The sequence below is a fragment of the Martes martes genome (genome assembly GCF_963455335.1).
Source record: "Martes martes genome assembly, chromosome: 8".
In the NCBI taxonomy this organism is placed as follows: Eukaryota; Metazoa; Chordata; class Mammalia; order Carnivora; family Mustelidae; genus Martes; species Martes martes.
In genome coordinates, this window is record NC_137895.1 from 86128382 (window position 1) to 86147170 (window position 18789).

An 18789-nucleotide genomic window follows, 5' to 3' on the forward strand; every position below is an offset into this window, starting at 1 on the left:
AAATCAGTCCCTCAGTCACACTGCCCACATTTCAAATGCTTAGTATTCACATGTGGCCGGCCAGTGACAGCTGTATTGGATCCTGCAGTATAGAACACTTCCACCATTGAGGAAAGTGGTTAGTCCTGAAACGTAGTGTGTGGAGGTAGTCATGTGTGTTTCAGCCTTATGTTAAAATTGTGGGGGCAGCTTTCAGAGTGATCTCAGATTTAAATTATGAAGTTTGAGAATGGGGGTGGGAAAATACCAGGCTTTGGGACCCTGAATAACGAGCATTTTGTGAGGTTAGAACAGTGAAAATAAGGGGGAGGGATTCCTAATAGCTACAACAAAACCTGGTGCCTTTTTCCCACCTGCCAGACCCACAGTCCACACAAAAATCACAAGGATTGCCAGAAACCCTGGAGGAATGATTGCTTTTATCTTTGTAGAAATGTAAATTAATCCTACCACAAGCTTTCCCTATCAGTTGAGTGACTGGCTTCAGTTTGGGTCTAAAAGGTAAGGGGCATTCATTTATTTTTTTCTGAGTATAATGGTAACTCTAGAGCTTGACTCTTAAGATTTGTGAATTTTATTTTAACTCTTTAATTTTTGTATCCCCTATACTGGGGTGCTGTCAAAGAGAAAGAGAGCCAGACATATGTTAAAGGTAGCAAGACAGATTTCATTTAGAGAGACTGCAGCACAAATTGAGTTCAGATCTACTGAAACAAAAGGTGAGAATCTTTTTATTTTTCAAAGATTTTATTTTTTTATTTGACGGAGAGACAGCGAAAGAGGGAATACAAGCAGGGGGATTGGGAGAGGACAGGCTTCCTGCCAAGTAGGGAGCCCGATGCCGGATCCCAGGACGCTGGGATCATGACCTGAGCCGAAGGCAGATGCTTAAGGACTGAGCCATCCAGGCACCCCAGGAACCTTTTTAAATGCTGGGATGTACTAAAGGAAAAGTACTGAAGATGTTAGGTTGGTCAATGTGCTTAGGCCATCTGTGTTTGCTAATTGATGTTTATCGAAGTTAAGACTTCTCCTGTCCCACAGAGACTGGGAGACAAGGGCCCTGTTCTTCCTGATGACATTTCAAAGGGATGGCTCCCCAGTTCTTGAGAGAAGACATTTCTGGGTTGTAGAAGATCTATATCTCAAGGATCAGAGAAGGGATTTATAACTGCAGGTATTCTAAAGTAAATGCTCTAAGCAAAGTGAAGTCAGGGACCTATAGTCAGGTTTACGGGAGAACAAACAGTAAATTTTGAGGGGAGCATTGAGCCTTCTCAGCAGGAATTTTAAGGGGGCAAGGGTGATCCTAGGGACATGGCCTTAAGCTGATAAAAGCTTTGTGATGGGAGAAGTTGTTGGAGTTGTTTGTCCTGAGAGTTTGCAGTTCTCAGTACCTGGATAACATTTTATATACAAAATTTCATGACCTGGACATTTTGGGGAATGATGAGGCTGGAATTTAGTCCCTTCTTGGGAGGGGGAAAAGAACCTTCATTGAAGGGAATAAGGCATTGTTTGGGAAGCTTTATGCAAAGAAAGAAATAAGGGGAGCTGTCAGGAAGTGGACTTAAAGGACCTGAGAAAGCTGTCTTGGATTTTATTTTGTTATTTAACTCCAAGATGAATAGTATGAACCAGTATAACCCACAGGAAGGTGAGAGATCACTGTTAACTGTAAAATATAAAAAAGCTTCTTGGAAGAGGAAGAACTTGAGCTGAACCTTGAAGAATGATGGGTAGGCTTTTCTTGGTTTAGCATTTTATTATGGTATATCCGTGAAACCCCATCAGATTTCCATAAAAATAAATTATAGTCTCACAATTGGATTAGTTATTTTTAAATATTTTTCTTTAAAAACATGTCTCAAAGTAGGTATTTCTCTTACTTTTTTGACTCTAGATTTCTGGATTGGTTTTCAGCCAGATATCTTCAGATTAACATGTTCTAAAGAGCCTCCACATTTTTGCACAATCAGTTCTCTGCCTAAAATCTTCCAACCCCCACTCCCATTATGCACCTTCAGGGAATTGTTTATCCTTTGAGACCCATATGAAGTAGTGCCCTTTCTTTGCTCCTGTAGTACAGTATTTTCTGTTTTTTTCTCTCCTATTATAGCTCTTAGTTTGTTGTAATTCGTTGATTAATGTCAACCCCGTAGTATAGTGTCTGGCCCCTAGAAGATACCTAATGTTTAATTAATAGATGTGGTTAAACAGTAAACTCTGAAATTTGTTTTCCAGTGTTAAGAACTCAGCTATCTTACGTGCATAGGTATAATACGTATTTGTTAACTCAATTTTTATTTGTTCTTAGATGGCATTAAGAGGATCTGCGCCAGTGACAGTTATACCTCTTCCTGGAGAGCAAGTACAGGTTCAGGGGGTCATCCAGACAGCTCAGTCTTCTGTAATTCACCCACCACATGTGCAAACGGTACAAAAATTCAAAGACTTAGTGATTGAGAGAGGGGATTTTTATACCCTGAGTCTCTGGACACAATGAAGTTGCTGTAGTTGCAATATTATAAACCAGGATAATAAAGTTGTCTTAGAAATTAGATGGTAAGACAAATGAGGCAAATAGAAAAGTTTGCGAATTTCTAGTTTCACGTATAGATTACGCAGTGAAAAAGTAAGACAGTTTGGGGGGAAGTTATTGCTCAGAAATGAGACCTCCTTAAGAGAAAACATCTTTTTGTCCCAGTGGTATCTTTCATGAAAAGGAGAATTCTGAAGCAAGGGCGATGGTGTTAGTGTCAGCAAAGTAAGAAAAATGCATCCCTTATGTTTTGTGGAGGTCAGATAGGAGAGTTCTCTCTAGTAGAGGCAAGTTCTTACTTAGGTCTCTCTACCTTCATATTACCAGTTGAGAGCAGTAGAAAGGAAAGCGATCCCGGGTTCTTTTTTTCTTTCTACTCTTTCTCCCCATTTTATCTTCTGGCTCCCTGGGTCTCTGATGTGTTTGGTCATCCCTCATTTTTTCCTGCTGACTATTTATAAAGTACCTGGCTCTGTTGTCTGCTCTACAGCTGTGTCTTGAATGTGGTTTTCCTGTACAAAAGGTGGCTACTGCGTGGATTTTTTAGTTTTACATGAAGATTTTACTCTTGCTTGCCAGTGCTGTCATTAAAAAGAAATACTTGATCTTAGTTATGTAAGTAATCTCTTAGTTCCAGAAATTATTTTCTTGAGTTCAGTAGGAGACTTTGGAGTAAATTTAAGGACAGTGAGAACAGTTAAAGGTTTAGGTTAGATTGGTATATCCATGATGCTTGAGGAAATACTATAATATAATATCCGTTACTATTGGTTAATTATTACAGGTCATGACCAGTTCATGCTTTTCTACCAAAAGATACAGATTTAATATAAGATATAAACAGTTGCACACCAGAACTTGTTTTTGAAGGAGATTATAGAATATAAAACAAATTTCCCTGGAAACTTAAGATGTAAGTCTGATTCCTTTAGGGGAAAGCTTTCTGTAGATAGTGATGTAGAACACTGATTTGTTAGTGTCCTCGCTAGAAGCCTGTTTGGGTTATTTTATTTTTTAAAATAAAGATGGGGGCATCTGGGTGGCTCAGTGGATTAAGCCTCTGCCTTCGGCTCAGGTCATGATCTCAGGGTCCTGTGATCGAACCCCACATCGGGTTTCTGTTCAGCAGGGAGTCTGCTTCCTGCCTTCCCCCCTCTGCCTGCCTCTCTGTCTACTTGTAATCTCCATCTGTGAAATAAATAAATAAAATCTTTAAAAAAATAAAATAAAGATGAAGTCAGGTGTCACAGTGCAACTTTGGATTAATGTTGGGGACTTTTAATATATTTTAAAAGTTGAAAATAACTTGTTTTCTTAATAGTAAGAATGTTATAACAAATTTGCATGTGGTTAGTGCGCTGACACAATTTTAAAGGGCTTATTATTAATAGTTACCATTTAAAGTTGCTTGCTATATGCCAGGCACTAAGTCCTCTACATGTATTAACTCATTTAATTATCAACTGAAATAAAGCCTAATAATTAATACAGATTTCTAAATTGCATGTTTATATCCACCCTTGCCAGTGACTGCCATCTTGCTAACCCTAATGAGCTGTTCTCAGTCGTGTTTCACTTTACCTGTTAGCATCACTTAACATAGTTGATCATTCTTTTTAATACGCTGGTTTTGCTAGCTCTCTAGGGCATGTCATTTATCTGGTATTCTTCCTGTCTCAGTGGTGGCTTGTTCTTGGTCTTAACTTGCAGGTTCCTCCCCTTCCTCCCCAGTGTTGTGTTCCTGGGTTTTGTCCTTGGTTCTTTTCTCTGTATATTGAGCTAATCCAATCTTACGGCTTTAAGGATTTCTAAAGAGCTCTCCCAAGTTTCTATGTCTAGCCCAAGACCTCTCCCTGACTCAAAGGCTTGTATATTTGGCAGTCTCTGCAATGTTATTATGTAATAATTTGAAAATTGTTGGATTTCTAATAGCGCTTCAAAGTTGGCATGTCCAGAATCCAAATCAGATTATTGATTTTTAAAAAAACAGAGTAATGTGTATTAGTTTAGAAACAGGGTGGAAATCAGAGACTGGTCTTTATAACTCTAGTAAAATAGCATTGCTTTATTTTAGGGATAGACTTTCTTCTTAGTTCTGAGCATGTTGTACTGTATGTTCCTTTAAGTAGTTTGGGTCTCTGAAATAAATGTTGCTTTTTCTTTTAGACCTTAGATTTAATGACAAATGAATTTGTTTGGCAGGAGACAGATCATATTTTCTGAGAGTAAAAATTAAATTGTTTCCACCTGCATTGTTCATCACCATAAAACCAGTTCTGTTTTTCAGGTATCATCTTTGTCAGAGAGTGAGGAGTCTCAGGACTCATCAGACAGTATAGGCTCCTCACAGAAAGCTCACGGGATCCTAGCACGGCGCCCGTCTTACAGGTGAGTACTCCACGTTTCAGAGCCTGCACATGTGATACCACACCAGCAAGTTGGAGTGGTGCCGTACAAAGTATTTAAAGAGGGAGCATGTGTCTGTGTCACGTGGGAAATGTTGAGAGAGAGATTTGAGCCAGATTATGAAGGGCCAGATTGCTGTCCTGAAGAGGAATTTAGTCTTATCTTCTGGCAGAGTACTAGATTGCCATATTTAGATAGTTAACTTTAAGAGCTGTGTGAAAGAAGGACTGTAGACTTAAGGAACCGAACTAGCTTCTGTTCCCTTTCTTAGCTTCCTAACTCTGGGCCTTTGTCCCATTGCTGAAATACATTTTTCTGCATTCTTTGTAACTCCTGCACATACTTTAAGCCTTATTTCTTCCTGGAAGTCTTCTGATTACCTTCTTTCCAATTCCTAAGACCAAGTTAGGCCTTTCTTCTGTGGTGTTTCTTTTACTGACCCCTGTTACAGTATTTAGCTCCTCCTGTTGGAATACCAGCTAATAATACATGGGCCAGAGGCGCCTTGGCTAGCTCAGTCAGAAGAGCATGCGACTCTTGATCTTGGGGGTCATGAGTTCAAACCCCATGTTGGATAAAGAGATTATTAAAAAGAAATAAACTAAAAAAAAAAAATACATGGGCCATGCTCTTAAACAATTTTTTGCATTGTGGAGTGACCATTTAAGAGTAGATGCTCTGTGACTACTTGTTGAATGAAAACAGCTAGAAGGTAGGAGGAAAGGGAGACAGAAAAGGATGAAATGCTGTCTTTGAAAGCATATAAACAAATGCAGTTAAGATTTTAAATATAAAAGAACACTGTTTAGGGTATAGCCATTCCTGCCTGGTGGAATAAATAGGAAAGATTTCATAAAAGATGTCATTTGGATCGCCAGCAATCTGAAAAATTTAGGGATGGGGAGGAGTTTGGTAGCAGGAAAAGGGCTTCGACTGAGGGACAGTGTAATCACAGTATGATATGAAAGAGGTTGGCCGGTTTTGGAAATTGGGAACTTAAGGAAGAGGAGGTTTAGCAAGAAAAGGTAAACAAGTGCCAAATTTCTTCGAACCTTATTACCATGTTAAGGAATTTGGACTCTCTTGAATAAACGGTTAATGAACAGACAAATTTTGTCTCTGAATTTGGGGGGGTGTTGAAAAAGAAACCCTACTTAAAATGAGCTTATAACCTGAAATTATAAAAAGTTGAAACAAATCCATTTTTAGCAAGCAGCGGGAGATACATAAATAGAATGAAACTACCAAAGAACTTCAGATAGTAAAATACAATTGCTAAAAACTATTGAGGAATTTTAAGTGTTATATAACAGATTAGGTATATTTAAGAGAATTAGGGATCTGGGAGTTATCCTCCAAGTAAGTGACCTAGAATGTCAAAGAGCACTGCCAGCAGCTTTTCTCTAATGACTGAAGTTTCTAAAACACGAATCTGTCAGCTTCAGAAAGCAAGGTCCCAAACAAGATAAACAAATCTAGATGTAACTTATTAAATAAAACTGGAGAACACCAAAGATAACAATAAGATCTTAAAAGCTTTTGGAAAAAAAAAAAAAAAAGATTACCTAGAAAAGGATGACCATTAGACTGACAACAGGTTTTGAATGGTAGTATTAGAAGACAGTGGCCTTAGGAAATCTTTATTTTTTTAAGATTTTCCATTTATTTTGAGAGAGAGAGTACACACGTGTGCATGCACAGGCAGGGGGAGGGATAGAGGGAAAAACAGATGCCCCCTGACCAAGGAGCCCAGCATGGGGCTTGATTCGAGGACCCTGGGATCATGACCTGAGCTAAGGCAGATGCTTAACTGAGAGCCACCCAGGTGCCCCTAGAAAATATTTAAATGACAAGAGAAAGTAGCTCTCAGTCTGGAACTTTATACCCAACTGAAAAATCACTCTAAAATAATGGTGAAATAAAAATCATTCCAAACCGGGGCGCCTGGGTGGCTCAGCGGGTTAAAGCCTCTGCCTTTAGCTCAGGTCATGATCTCGGGGTCCTGGGATTGAGCCTCCGCATCGGGCTCTCTGCTCGGTGGGAAGCCTGCTTCCTCCTCTCTCTCTGCCTGCTTGTGATCTCTGTCAAATAAATAAAATCTTTAAAAACAAAACAAAACACAATTCTTTAAGAAAAAAATAAAAAACATTTCAAATCAATTTAAGAAATTACTAAAGGGTATAACCTCAGGAAGAAGAAAATTCCATACAAATGGAAGGAATGTGAATATAAGGGAAAATGGTGAGCTAACAGATGCGCTGACTTTTGTAAGAACTGTTGATTTTTAGAACGATAAGAATAATCAATTTTGGTAGCTTAAAAACAAAATACAGGGGCGCCTTGGTGGCACAGTCAGTTAAGTATGTGACTCTTGGTTTTTGGCTCAGGTTATGATACCAGGGTCTTGAGGTTGAGCCTTGCTCAGCACTGAGTCTGCTTGGGAGTCTCTCTCCCTCTGTTCCTCCCACTTCTTGTGTTTGCTCTCTCAAATAAATAATAATTTTTTTTTTTTTAATGCAAGGACTTTTACCAGGCAGAAACATGTGCTTACTTATACGGTATTGATTAGACTTAACCTTAGATTATTAGACGCAGTCTCCAAACAAGGGGGCTTTCCCAGCACAAAACAGCTCCTGGATAAAATGCTTGGTAATACATTGTGCATTTATAGGAAATAATAAAAATATCACTGCCTGCAGTAAACATAAAAATCGTATTCATAATATAAAATTTAGTCTAATTGGCTTTATTAAATAATTCATGAGTTGGGCAGCATCCCATTTAGCAAGTTAGAAGGGAGCTTTGAGGAGCTATACAAAATGGAAGGCTTCAGGGTATCTGGACGGCTCAGTCATGTAAGCATCCAGTTCTTGATTTCAGCTTAGCTCTTGATTTCAGGGCTACCCCCCATGCCCCCCACATTGTCCCCACGCTGGGCATGGAGTTTACTTACAAAAGGGGGCTGGGGAGCAAAATGGAAATTTTCTATATAGGAAGGAGGGTGGGGCAAGAGTTAGAAGTGAAAGGATTGTTCCAGTCAAGGTCTCTTTCCCTTAGGGGAAACTGCCAGGAGGTCTTAGCATGCAGATTCTAGAATCTTTCTTGGGGGGATGGAGAGGGCCCATATGACAAATTACCTCATTGGTCCTCATCTGAAAATTTCTGACTGACTAGTTGTGACTACATTTCTGTGGGAGGAGGCTGAGACTGCAGTTGGATTAAGTATTAAGTCCAAGTTTGGGCACTTGGCCTAAGTGATGCCATTTTGGGCCTTTGGTTTTCTTTTTAACAGCTCCTTTCTTTTGATCAGACTCAACTTGTCTGTGATCAAATTTTAAGGCATTAGTTCTGTTCTCAGCACTGGAACGTTCTTGTAGTTTTTGTTTTCCCTTTGTGTGATATCCAGACTTTTTTTCTTCTTAATCTTTGTGATATTCACAGGTCACAGCTTCAGATTCACATTGCTTTGTGTTTGTCTTTTTTTCTTTTTTTAAAATTTATTTATTTGAGAGTGAAAGGAGGAGGAGGAGCAGGAGAAGTAAGGTCCCCGCTGAGCAGGGAGCCTGATGTGGGGCTCAGTCTCAGAGTCCTGAGATCAAAACCTGAGCCAAAGGCAAACAGTTGGGCACCTGGGTGGCTCAGTTGGTTAAGCGACTGCCTTTGGCTCAGGTCATGATCCCGGAGTCCCGGGATCAAGTCCTGCATTGGACTCCCAGCTCCATGGGGAATCTGGTTCTCCCTCTGACCTTCTCCTCTCTCATGCTAGCTATCACTATCATGCTAGCTATCTCACTCAAATAAATAAATAAAATCTTTAAAAAAAAAAAAAAAGGCAAACGGTTAACTGAACCTGAACCCAGGTGCCCATTACATTTTAGTCTTAAGTGAGAGCATTTGTTCGGTGGTTAGCAGCTATGAACATGCCTTCAGAGCTTTTGAAAGGGCACCTTGGGTGGCTCAGTCGTTAAGCATCTGCCTTCGGCTCAGGTCATGATCCTGGGGTCCTGGGATCGAGCTCCGCATCAGGCTCCCTGCTCCACAGGAAGCCTGCTTCTCCCTGTCTCACTGTCCCTGTCAAACAAACAAATAACTAACTAACTAACTAACTAACTAGCTAGCTAGCTTTTGAGAGAATACAGTGTACACAGGAGATTGTTGTGATTACTCTAAGTAGAATAATTGTCAGTATTTGAAGTGCATCTTGGAGCTACGGTCCCCAAGACCTAAACCAATCAAAAATAAGTCAAAGAAAGAACCTCATGGAAGGAGTCACCTTTTAAGGCAAGTGTCTTGTTCTGTGATGTTTTGTAATTGACTTTCAGCTTCTCCGAAAGTGTTAATCCAGGCCCAGCAGCAGGTGGTGTTGGCTACAGCATAGACGACACCTTGCTCAGCTAAAACATGTATCAAGAGCTATTTTGTTATCGAGGATAACTTTGACTAGAGGGTTTGCGATTGCTTTAGCAAAAGATAATGCAATTAAAGTATGAAGGTTTTTTTTTTAAAGATTTTATTTATTTATTAGAGAGAGAGTGTGAGTGCAAGCAAGGGTTAGGAGGTAGAGGAAGAAGCAGACTCCCCGTTGAGCCAGGAGCCAGATGTTGGGCTCAATCCCAGAACTCTGAGATCATGACCTGAGCCAAAGGCAGAGGCTTAACCAGCTGAGCCACCCAGGCGCCCCTGTGAAGTCTTGATCCATCATCTTGGGTGGAAGCAGTCTATCTTGATGTAAGCTACTTTTCCTTGTCAGTTGACTCAGGGATCTCCAGGATCTGTTTCGGACCAGGTGTCGGGCAGCGCCTTCTTCAGCTGTGTTGTGTCCCCACAGCTGCCTTCTGGTTTTGCAGCAGTGTCAGTAGTCAGGAGCAGTTGGTAAGGTACTTTCCAGCAGGGCTTTAGAGCTGCGTGTTTCTGTTTTGTTTTGATTATTTATTTTATAATCTTTCCAAAATACTGGTCACTAGGCTCCAGACTGTGACCAACAGGATCCTTTGATAAGGTGAGGGAAAGTTCCTTTAACCTGTTGATGATAGGCTTTAGAATAAGACATTGAAGACTTGACAGTAACTGGTCATACTAGCAGGAGACAACCAGGAATCAGCAGAAAGTCGTATGCCGATAACCGTGGTCTCCCAGCGACTGTCTCCTCTGGAGGGAGTTTGAGCAGAGCCCGTGGCAGCACCTTAGGCCAAGGGAGTCCAGCAGTTTTCTCGAGCTTAGAGCCTTTGAGAACTTCATTAGTTCTTTCAACCTTGCCTGATGATTGAGGGTGACAGGGGCAGTGATAAATTCCAAGATGCTTGTAAGGCCTTTATCAAGGCTTGAGTGATTTGCCTGGTGAAGTAGGTGCCTCAAAGGAAGGGACAGCCCAAGCGGGAAACATGTTTTCTAAAGGTTTTGTTCATTTTCCCTTGCTGCAAGACTAATGCCCTCACACTGGCAAACTTCAGTCTGTCTCCAGAAAACACACACACAATAATAAGAGTATATTGATGACCCGTAGTAGGTGGCAATGAAGTCCAGTGGCAGGTGTTCAGTTGTTGGAAGGAGGAGGCTTGAGGCCTTTGGAAACAAAGTTTTTCTAGGATTATGGAAAATTTCCAGGTTAGACATTGATGGTAAACTGTTTCTGCAGTCTTAGAGAAGTCTCCACACCATAATGTCTATTTATAATTTGAGTCTTCTTAAAGATACCATGGTGGGTGAAGAAATGTAAAAACGAAAGAATAGATTTGCCAGAAAGTGGGAAACAACCCAGTGGCCCATCTTGGGTTTCTCATAGCCTTAACTACTCCATCTTAATTTCTCTGATGTAGGAGTAGGCTGTGGGCCATGTTAAAGGACATCATGACAGCAGAAGTCTGGCATTGAAGGGCCATTTTTGCAGAAGCAGAGTAAACTTTATCCACATGTGCCACAGTCTTACAGTAGAAAGGCGGCTTAAAATTACTTAATTTGACAGTGCTTACCATGTAGTTGACATATCAAATAAACCTAATTAGTTTAACAAATTCTTCTTTGATATTCCATGTCAAAAAGACTTTTTTTAGAACTTAATTTGGGGGATTCCTGCCTGGCTCAGTCAGTAGAGCTTGTGATTCTTGATCTCAGGATCATAAATTCAAGCCCCATGTTGGGTATAGAGATTCTTAAAATGTTTTTAAAAAACTTTAATTTTGGGAAGTTTGTCAAAAATATAAAAACTTTTGGGGCACCTGGGTGGCTCAGTCATTTAAGCGTCTGCGTTGGGCTCAAGTCATGATCCCAGAGTCCCAGGATCAAGTCCCACATAGGGCTCTCCGGAAGCCTGTTTCTCCCTTTATCTCTGCTCCTCCTGCTTACCCAACTGCCGTGCGTAGTCTCGGCTCACTCTCTCAAATAAACAAAATCTTAAAAATATATATATAGAAACATTTGAAAAGGAAAAGAAAACCCTGTTTCTTTAAAAGATTTTTTTATTTGAGAGAGAAGGAAAACCCTATTTTTGAAAGGTTTTTTATTTTATTTTTTTTAGTTAGAGCACACACGCAGGGGGAGGGGTAGAGGGAGAGAGAATCTCTGGCAGGTTCCCGCCAAGCAGAGCCCAAGAGCTCCATCCCACCAACCCAAGACTGTGACCTGAGCCAAAACCAAGAGTTGGACGTTCAACAGACTGAGTCCCCCAGGTGCCCCTCAAAAATAGGTTTTAAAGCACTTGCCTTAAACAGGATCATAGATCATTATGAAACTTTAAAAGGTAAAGGAATTTTCACAATTTTACCAATATCAGGCCAGAGAGAAAACCAAATTCTAATTTCGTACCATTACTTTTGATATTAAAAATAAATGTATTTTAATCTTAGCGAGCTGGACCACACATTTCTTTTCAAAGATTCCTCTGCCACAAAATTTCTAGAACTTTTTTTTCTCCATTGTGATTTTGTCCTATGTTTTTCTTCTTTAGACAACCAGCCTCATTTTAGGACCAAAAAAAAAAAAAATGTATTTCTCCTTCACTGAAAGCATATCCTATTTTCCTGGTATATGAAGATGTTTTCCTTATTATTAGTTTTAGTTACACATATTAATTAGAATTCTTAACCTTTAAAAGCCTTAATTCCTAGTGAAAATTAAGAAGTAACTGTGAACTGTTATATAAGCATTCTTTAAATTTACAAATTAATACATTTCAAAATTTTCAAAAGCATATCTTTAAAATTTTTCCAGTGTAGCTTTAACATATAAGTATCTTTTAGTCTCTCTGTAATAAGCCAGAAGTAGATAAACCTTTGTTTATTTATTAATGTTGCAGTATTTTGTTTTACTTGGAATGATTTAGATATTTACTGAGTTTAGGTTTTAACTTATTTAATCTAATTCAGTAAAACTTTGAAAGTTTAAGATTAACTCCCCCCCAATAAATGGGGAAAACTATTTAAATTGACCTAATATCACTGAAAAGTTCATTTATAAATTTTTATCTTGCATACATCTATTTAATTTGTCTTTAATAATCATGTGTAGATTATCTACAAAAACTTAAAACATTAGACAAAGCCAGCCATTATCCTAAGCTATTATTTTTTTTTTTAAGATTTTATTTATTTATTTGACAGACAGAGATCACAAGTAGGCAGAGAGGCAGGCAGAGAGAGAGGAGGAAGCAGGCTCCCCGCTGAGCAGAGAGCCCGATGCGGGGCTCGATCCCAGGACCCCGGGATCATGACCTGAGCCAAAGGCAGAGGCTTTAACCCACTGAGCCACCCAGGCACCCCCTAAGCTATTATTTTTTGTTGACAGAATAAGAGATAACAGGGATCTACACAGAATAAGTTTCCTATTTAATGTGGATGATTCTAAAGACATGTCTGTCCACACAGCCTTTCCCCCTCTTGTTTTTTTCTTGATAAGAATTACCTCCATTAAGGGGAGCCTGGGTGGCTCAGTCCATTAAGCATCTGCCTTTGGTTCAGGTCATGATACCGAGGTCCTGGAATGAAGCCCCGCATTGGGTTCCCTGTTCAGCAGGGAGCCTGCTTCTCAACCCTGCACCCACCCCATGTTCGCTCGTCTTGCTCATGCTTCCTGTCGGTATCTTTGTCTCGCTTTCTCGCTCAAATAAGAATTACCTCCATTAAATTTGTATTTTATTTTATTTTATTTTATTTAAAGATTTTATTTATTTGACAGAGAAAGACACAGCGAGAGAGGGGACACAAGCATGGGGAATGGGAGAGGGAGAAGCAGGCTTCCCGTGGAGCAGGGAGCCCGATGTGGGACTCAATCCCAGGACCCTGGGTTCATGACAGTTGAGCCACCCAGGCGCCCCTAAATTTTAAAGAGTGGACTAGATATGAGTTTCTAGAGAAGACCAGGTTTAACACTGAACATTTTATGTTGTGGCTTTTTTTGTTTTTTTTTTTTTTTTTTTTTTAAGTAATCTCTACACCCAGTGTGGGGCTTGAATTCATAACCCCAACATCAAGAATTGCTTTACCAAACGAGCCAGCCAAGTGCAGATATTTACATTTTAAGATGTTATTTGTTTATTTGACAGACAGAGATCACAAGCAGGCAGAGAGGCAGGCAGAGAGAGGGGAAGGGAGAAGCAGGCTCCCCGCTGAGCAGAAAGCCTATGCGGGGCTTGATCCCAGGACCCTGGGATCATGACCTGAGCCAAAAGCAGAGGCTTTAACCCACTGAATCACCCAGGTGCCCAAGATATTTAAATTTTAAAGACACAGGAGAAAAATGCAAGGTTCTCCTAGAACTTCTGTTCCCCCACACCAGAATTTTTACATTTTGTGCGCTTTTTGAGATAAATAGGGGAGGTTTGGGACTTGGTGGTCTTTGAATTGTTCTTGGAATGACATCTCTGATCCTTTAAGACTACGTTCTTAGAACAAGGACAGCTCTTTTTAATTCCTCAGAAGAACTGGGTTGCCGATTGAAGGACACCAAAGGAGTAACACCCCCGTCCCATTTAAGGAAATGTCTTCTTTCCCTCTGGGTACGTTTAGCTTAGGGGATAAGGCCTTTAAAAAAATAATTCCACTCAGGGATGCCTGGGTGGCTCAGTATGTTAAGCATCTGCCTTCGACTCAGATCATGATGATCCCAGGGTCCTGGGATTGAGTTCCGCATCAGGTCCTTACTTACCAGGAAGCCTGCTTCTCCCTCCGCCTGCCGCTCCCCAGCTTGTGCTCACTCACCCATGCTTTTTCTCTCTCTCTGACAAATAAATAAAATTAAAAAAAAAAAAGCCTTTCCGTATCAGCTTCCAATTTGGCCACATTTCTGATTATAGAGTTACTAAATCCTTTCAAATATCTCATCAGGTGTCAGCTTGGAAAAGAGTAAATATTTCTGGTAACCTTATGGACCCAAATGCCTCTTCAGTGGGAGAGTAAAAGACATTATCTTAGGAAGATCTAGAGTCACTCCCAAAGATAGCCAAAGAAAGAACACTCAGTTTCATGTCCCAGACAGGCAGAAAGCTAAGCCATGTTCTTAGGAGGTAACAAGAAAAACAAAGGATCATTATCCACTGGGTCTGGATTGGAAACAAAGGGACAAGATTAAGTTTTATTTCCCCTCTTTCAGTTGGTCTCAGGAGATAATCTCTTTATTAAAAAAAAAAAAACTCTTGAGGGTCCTCCTGAGTTTTTGTTTTTTTTTTTTTTTAAGATTATTTATTTATTTATCTGACAGATTACAAGTAGGCAGAGAGGCAGGCAGAGAGAGAGGAGGAAGCAGGCTCCCTGCTGAGCAGAGAGCCCGATGCGGGGCTCAATCCCAGGACCCTGGGATCATGACCTGAGCCGAAGGCAGAGGCTTTAACCCACTGAGCCACCCAGGCGCCCCTGGTCCTCCTGAGTTTTAAGAAAATTTTCACCTATGGCTTTCAGTTCAGCCTTAGCGCAAGGACTGAGAGACTCACCAGTAGCCCCAAGTGGTCTTATTTCCAAAGGTCACAATCTCTTCAGGAGAATGGAAAGGCAGTTCAAACAGAAGCTCACCAAGAGGAGTAATCAAAGGACAGACAGGAACAATAGGATTTACATCAGTCTTACCGTCTTGTTTCAGATACCTTTTTGCCATGAATCTTGAATCATGAATCTCATTAAATGAGACTATTTTGGAATCTTGAAATCTTTTGGAGGCGGCTTCTTACCAATTAAACTTTCAAGTGCAAAGGTTCTTAAATGGATGATCTTGTCTAATTCAACCTTCCTCATAACAGTCATAGTAATTCCATGTTGTTTTAGTGAAAAAAAAAAAAATTAATCCTCCTAGGTAGCTGTAACTTTGGGACTATGTTGCTTAGACATAAAATAAGCAGGTGTGCTGGAAGGCAGCACACTCAGCTCTGTAGAGAGAAAGGACCCCATCTGTTTTAACTAGGCCTTTTTCCCATACCCAAACTGATACCTAAGAGGGACTTGCTGTGGGGTTGAGATTCACGGGTTGTTTTACAGTGTACCTCATTGCGTGCAAGGTTTTGTGAGGTCAGTGGGTGAACTACCGTCAGTCTAACCTGTTCTTTGACCAGCTTATACGAACACTGGGAGTCTTTGAGTTAGGTGGCAAGTGGTCTAACAGCTCTTGAATGCTTTGACCTATGCCCACCAATTCTTGTGGCTTTCCATTTTCTGAAATCCCCACTAGCTAACCTTTATTTACGTTAAACAAGTCACTGTGGAATGGCCACAGCCAAGAGAATTCTTTGTGTACTAATAGCAATTCCCAGTGTGAACTAAGCCAGCCTATGGACTAGAACTAGGGAAGGATTCCAAGGTGGAAGTGTGGGCTAAACCAGGGGTTAAGGACTGGTACTCCCTTAGAACCTCATTGGTCTAGCCTGACCCGTTAACCCTTTACTAGAAATTCAGATTGGCAGCTGGATACAAAAAGAGCAGAGATAAAACTGAAAGGGCCTTACCAAGGGTCCTCAGATATGGTGAGAAAGACCGTGAACTCTGAAGGGTTTGTGGGGCTCCACACCTGTGTTTTTTGTTGTTCCCAGATGCTGCCAGAAGTTCGCTTTTGATCCTGACACCACCAAATCTGTTAAACAGAATTCAGCTGTGTAAATTTGAAGGTCTGATGGGCTTAAGTAAATAATTCATGAATAATTCATTGCAAGTGGAGGGGAGCTTTGAGGAGCTTTTCAAAATGGAAGGCTTTTATGGGAAGAAGAGTGGGGCAGGAAAGTTTTAGCAAATGAAATGGACTGTCCCAGGCAAGGTCTCTTAGTGGGAAGAACCCGGGTTTTTGTTTGTTTGTTTGTTTGTTTTTCCCTTAAGATTTTATTTATTTGATAGAGAGCACAGCAGAGGAAAAGGGAGAAGCAGGCTCCCCAATGAGCAGAGAGTCCCATTTCAGGGTCTGATCCCAGGACCCTGGGATCGTGACTTAAGCCAAAGGCAGAGACTTAACGGACTGAGCCACCTAGGTGGCCTGCAGCATGGGTTCTTACGATGCAAATTACCCTTCCTTCCTTTGGGGTATGGAAAGGGCCCATGTAGTACTCACTGGCACTGATCTGAAAACTTCTGGCTAACTAGTTACCACCACATTTCTGGGGGAGGTTGAAACTGTAATTAGATTAGGTATTAAGTCCTGGGTTGGGGACTCAGCCTAAGTGATGCCCTTTCGGGCCCCTGGTTTTCTTTTTAACGATACAGGTACATGAGCCAAAACCAGAGTGGGAAGCGGAAGCAAGCATGAAAACCAAGGTACACCCGTTACTTTGGGTCTCCTGCAGGAAGGGACCCTGAACCTGAGATTTCTGTTTTGTTTTGTTTTTAAGATTTTATTTTTATTTATTTATATGACAGAGATCACAAGTAGGCAGAGAGGCAGGCAGAGAGAGAGGAGGAAGCAGGCTCTCCACCGAGCAGAGAGCCTGATGTGGGACTCGATCCCAGGACCCTGAGATCATGACCCGAGCTGAAAGCAGAGGCCCCAACGCACTGAGCCACCCAGGCGCCCCTGAGATTTCTGTTTTATGCTGGGATCCCTGTAGTAGGCTAGAACCTCTGAAAGGAAGCTTCCCCAAGTTAAGCTTTCTGGATTACTCTAGATTAGGATCAACCAGATATGAATTCACAGTGAAAAATCATCAAACATACAAGGAAATAAACTACCATTGGTGAGAGTCAACTCAGTAAATACAGGGAAAGTATTTGATAAAATTCAGCACCCATTCATAAATGTTCAGCAAATAAGTAAAATGGGCTTCCCTAGCATTTGGGCAACTGAACTACACATAGGACAGATAATGGCTTGCGTCCCAGACTGACCAGTAATTCATGGTGCGCACAGGGACCAGATCTGAATAACACTGCAAAAAAGGCTTAGAAAACTGAACTAATGTTGGAACCACAGTCCACTGAATGCTTGTTGGAATTTGTGACCTGGACACAACTGGGTTGATCCAGCTAGGTTGAGCCTGCTGAAACAAGAATATCAGATATTCTCCAGAGGGTTTAAACAGGACCCATATCATATCATAATATTGAAAATGTCCCCAATAACTTGGCATACCAGAGAACGTGGAAGAATCCCAACTGCTTGGGAAAACTGTCAGCAGATGCCATAGATGTTGGAATTATGTGACAAGAACTTCAGAGGAGCTATTATTAAAATGTTCTAAGAAGCATGAATTCTCCTGAAATGAATGGAAAGATAGGAACTCCTAACAAAAAAGTACAAGATATAAAGAGAACCAAATAGAAATTTTAGAGCCGAGAAATGCAGTAACAAATAAAACCTCACTGGATGAATTCTGTAGGAGACTAAGGATAAGGAGATAGCCAGTTTCAAAGATAGTTGGTTGGAGATGATCCAGTCTAAACAAAAGAGATTAGACGAGCTCACTAATTTCAATAAAGATTACAGAAATTCACTAAGTCCCAGGAATTTGTGAGGCAGTACCGAAAGTTCTAACATTTGTGGGTCATAGGAGAAGGAAAAGTGTGTTGCAGAAAAAAATCTTTAAAGAAACAATAGCCAGAACGTTCCATATTTGATGAAACCCACAGATTGAAAAAGCTCAGCAGGGATACCTGGGTGGCACAGTCAGTTAAGTGTCAAGACTCTCAGTTTCGGTTCATGATCTCAGGGTCGTGGGATTGAGCCCTGTGTTAGGCCAAGCATGAAGTCTGCTTGAGACTCCTCCCTCACCCCCTGGTGCTCATTCATTCTCTCTTTCAAATAAATCTCTTTAAAAAAGGCTCCACAAATGCTAAGCCATAGATAAACACAAAGAAACCCCTACCCAGACAGGTCATGATCAAACTGCTGAAAAGTAAAGACGAAGCACACTTTTGTGAGCAGCCAGAGAAAGATGACACATTACTTAAAAGGGAACAGTGTGATTCATTAGAGATTTCTCATCAAAACCAAGGAGGCTAGAAGAAAGTGAAACACATTTCTGAAGTGTTGAAAGAAAAAAAAATGGATCCAGAATTCTGTATCTAGTGAAAATATCTGTCAGAAATGGTAGGTGAGGTCATTATTCTTGGGTGAAAGAAAACCTAGAGCAATCATTGACAGCAGACCTGCTCTAACGTAACTGCTAAGAAAGTTCTGAAGACAGAAATCTGGAAGGTTAGGAATGAAGAAATAGCAACAGCATGACCTGGGCAAATATAATGAACTGTTCTCCTCCTATTGAATTCTTTAAACTGTGTTTGGTTGACAAGAAAAGATGGCATTGTCTTGTGGCTTTCAGTGTATGCAGATGTAACATACAAGACAACTACGGGGGCACTGGGGTGGCTCAGGCGGTTAAGCATCTGCCTTCAGCTCAGGTCATGATCCCAGGGTCCTGGGATGAACCCCTCACTGGGCTCCCT

General features: G+C 40.8%; 1 protein-coding gene across 3 annotated transcripts in view; it reads left to right on the forward strand.

Moving 5' to 3' along the window:
- The window catches only part of ATF1 (activating transcription factor 1), an 86936-nt gene that overhangs the window by 52177 nt on the left and 15970 nt on the right, over positions 1–18789 (forward strand). For 2 of the 3 annotated variants that reach the window (XM_080810041.1, XM_080810042.1), the window contains one exon: positions 4830–4930. In XM_080810041.1, coding sequence (XP_080666167.1) covers positions 4830–4930 — 101 coding nt within the window. Of the gene's footprint in view, positions 1–2317; positions 2444–4829; positions 4931–18789 lie in introns of all 3 variants that reach the window. The other variant, XM_080810043.1, reaches the window with a different exon arrangement.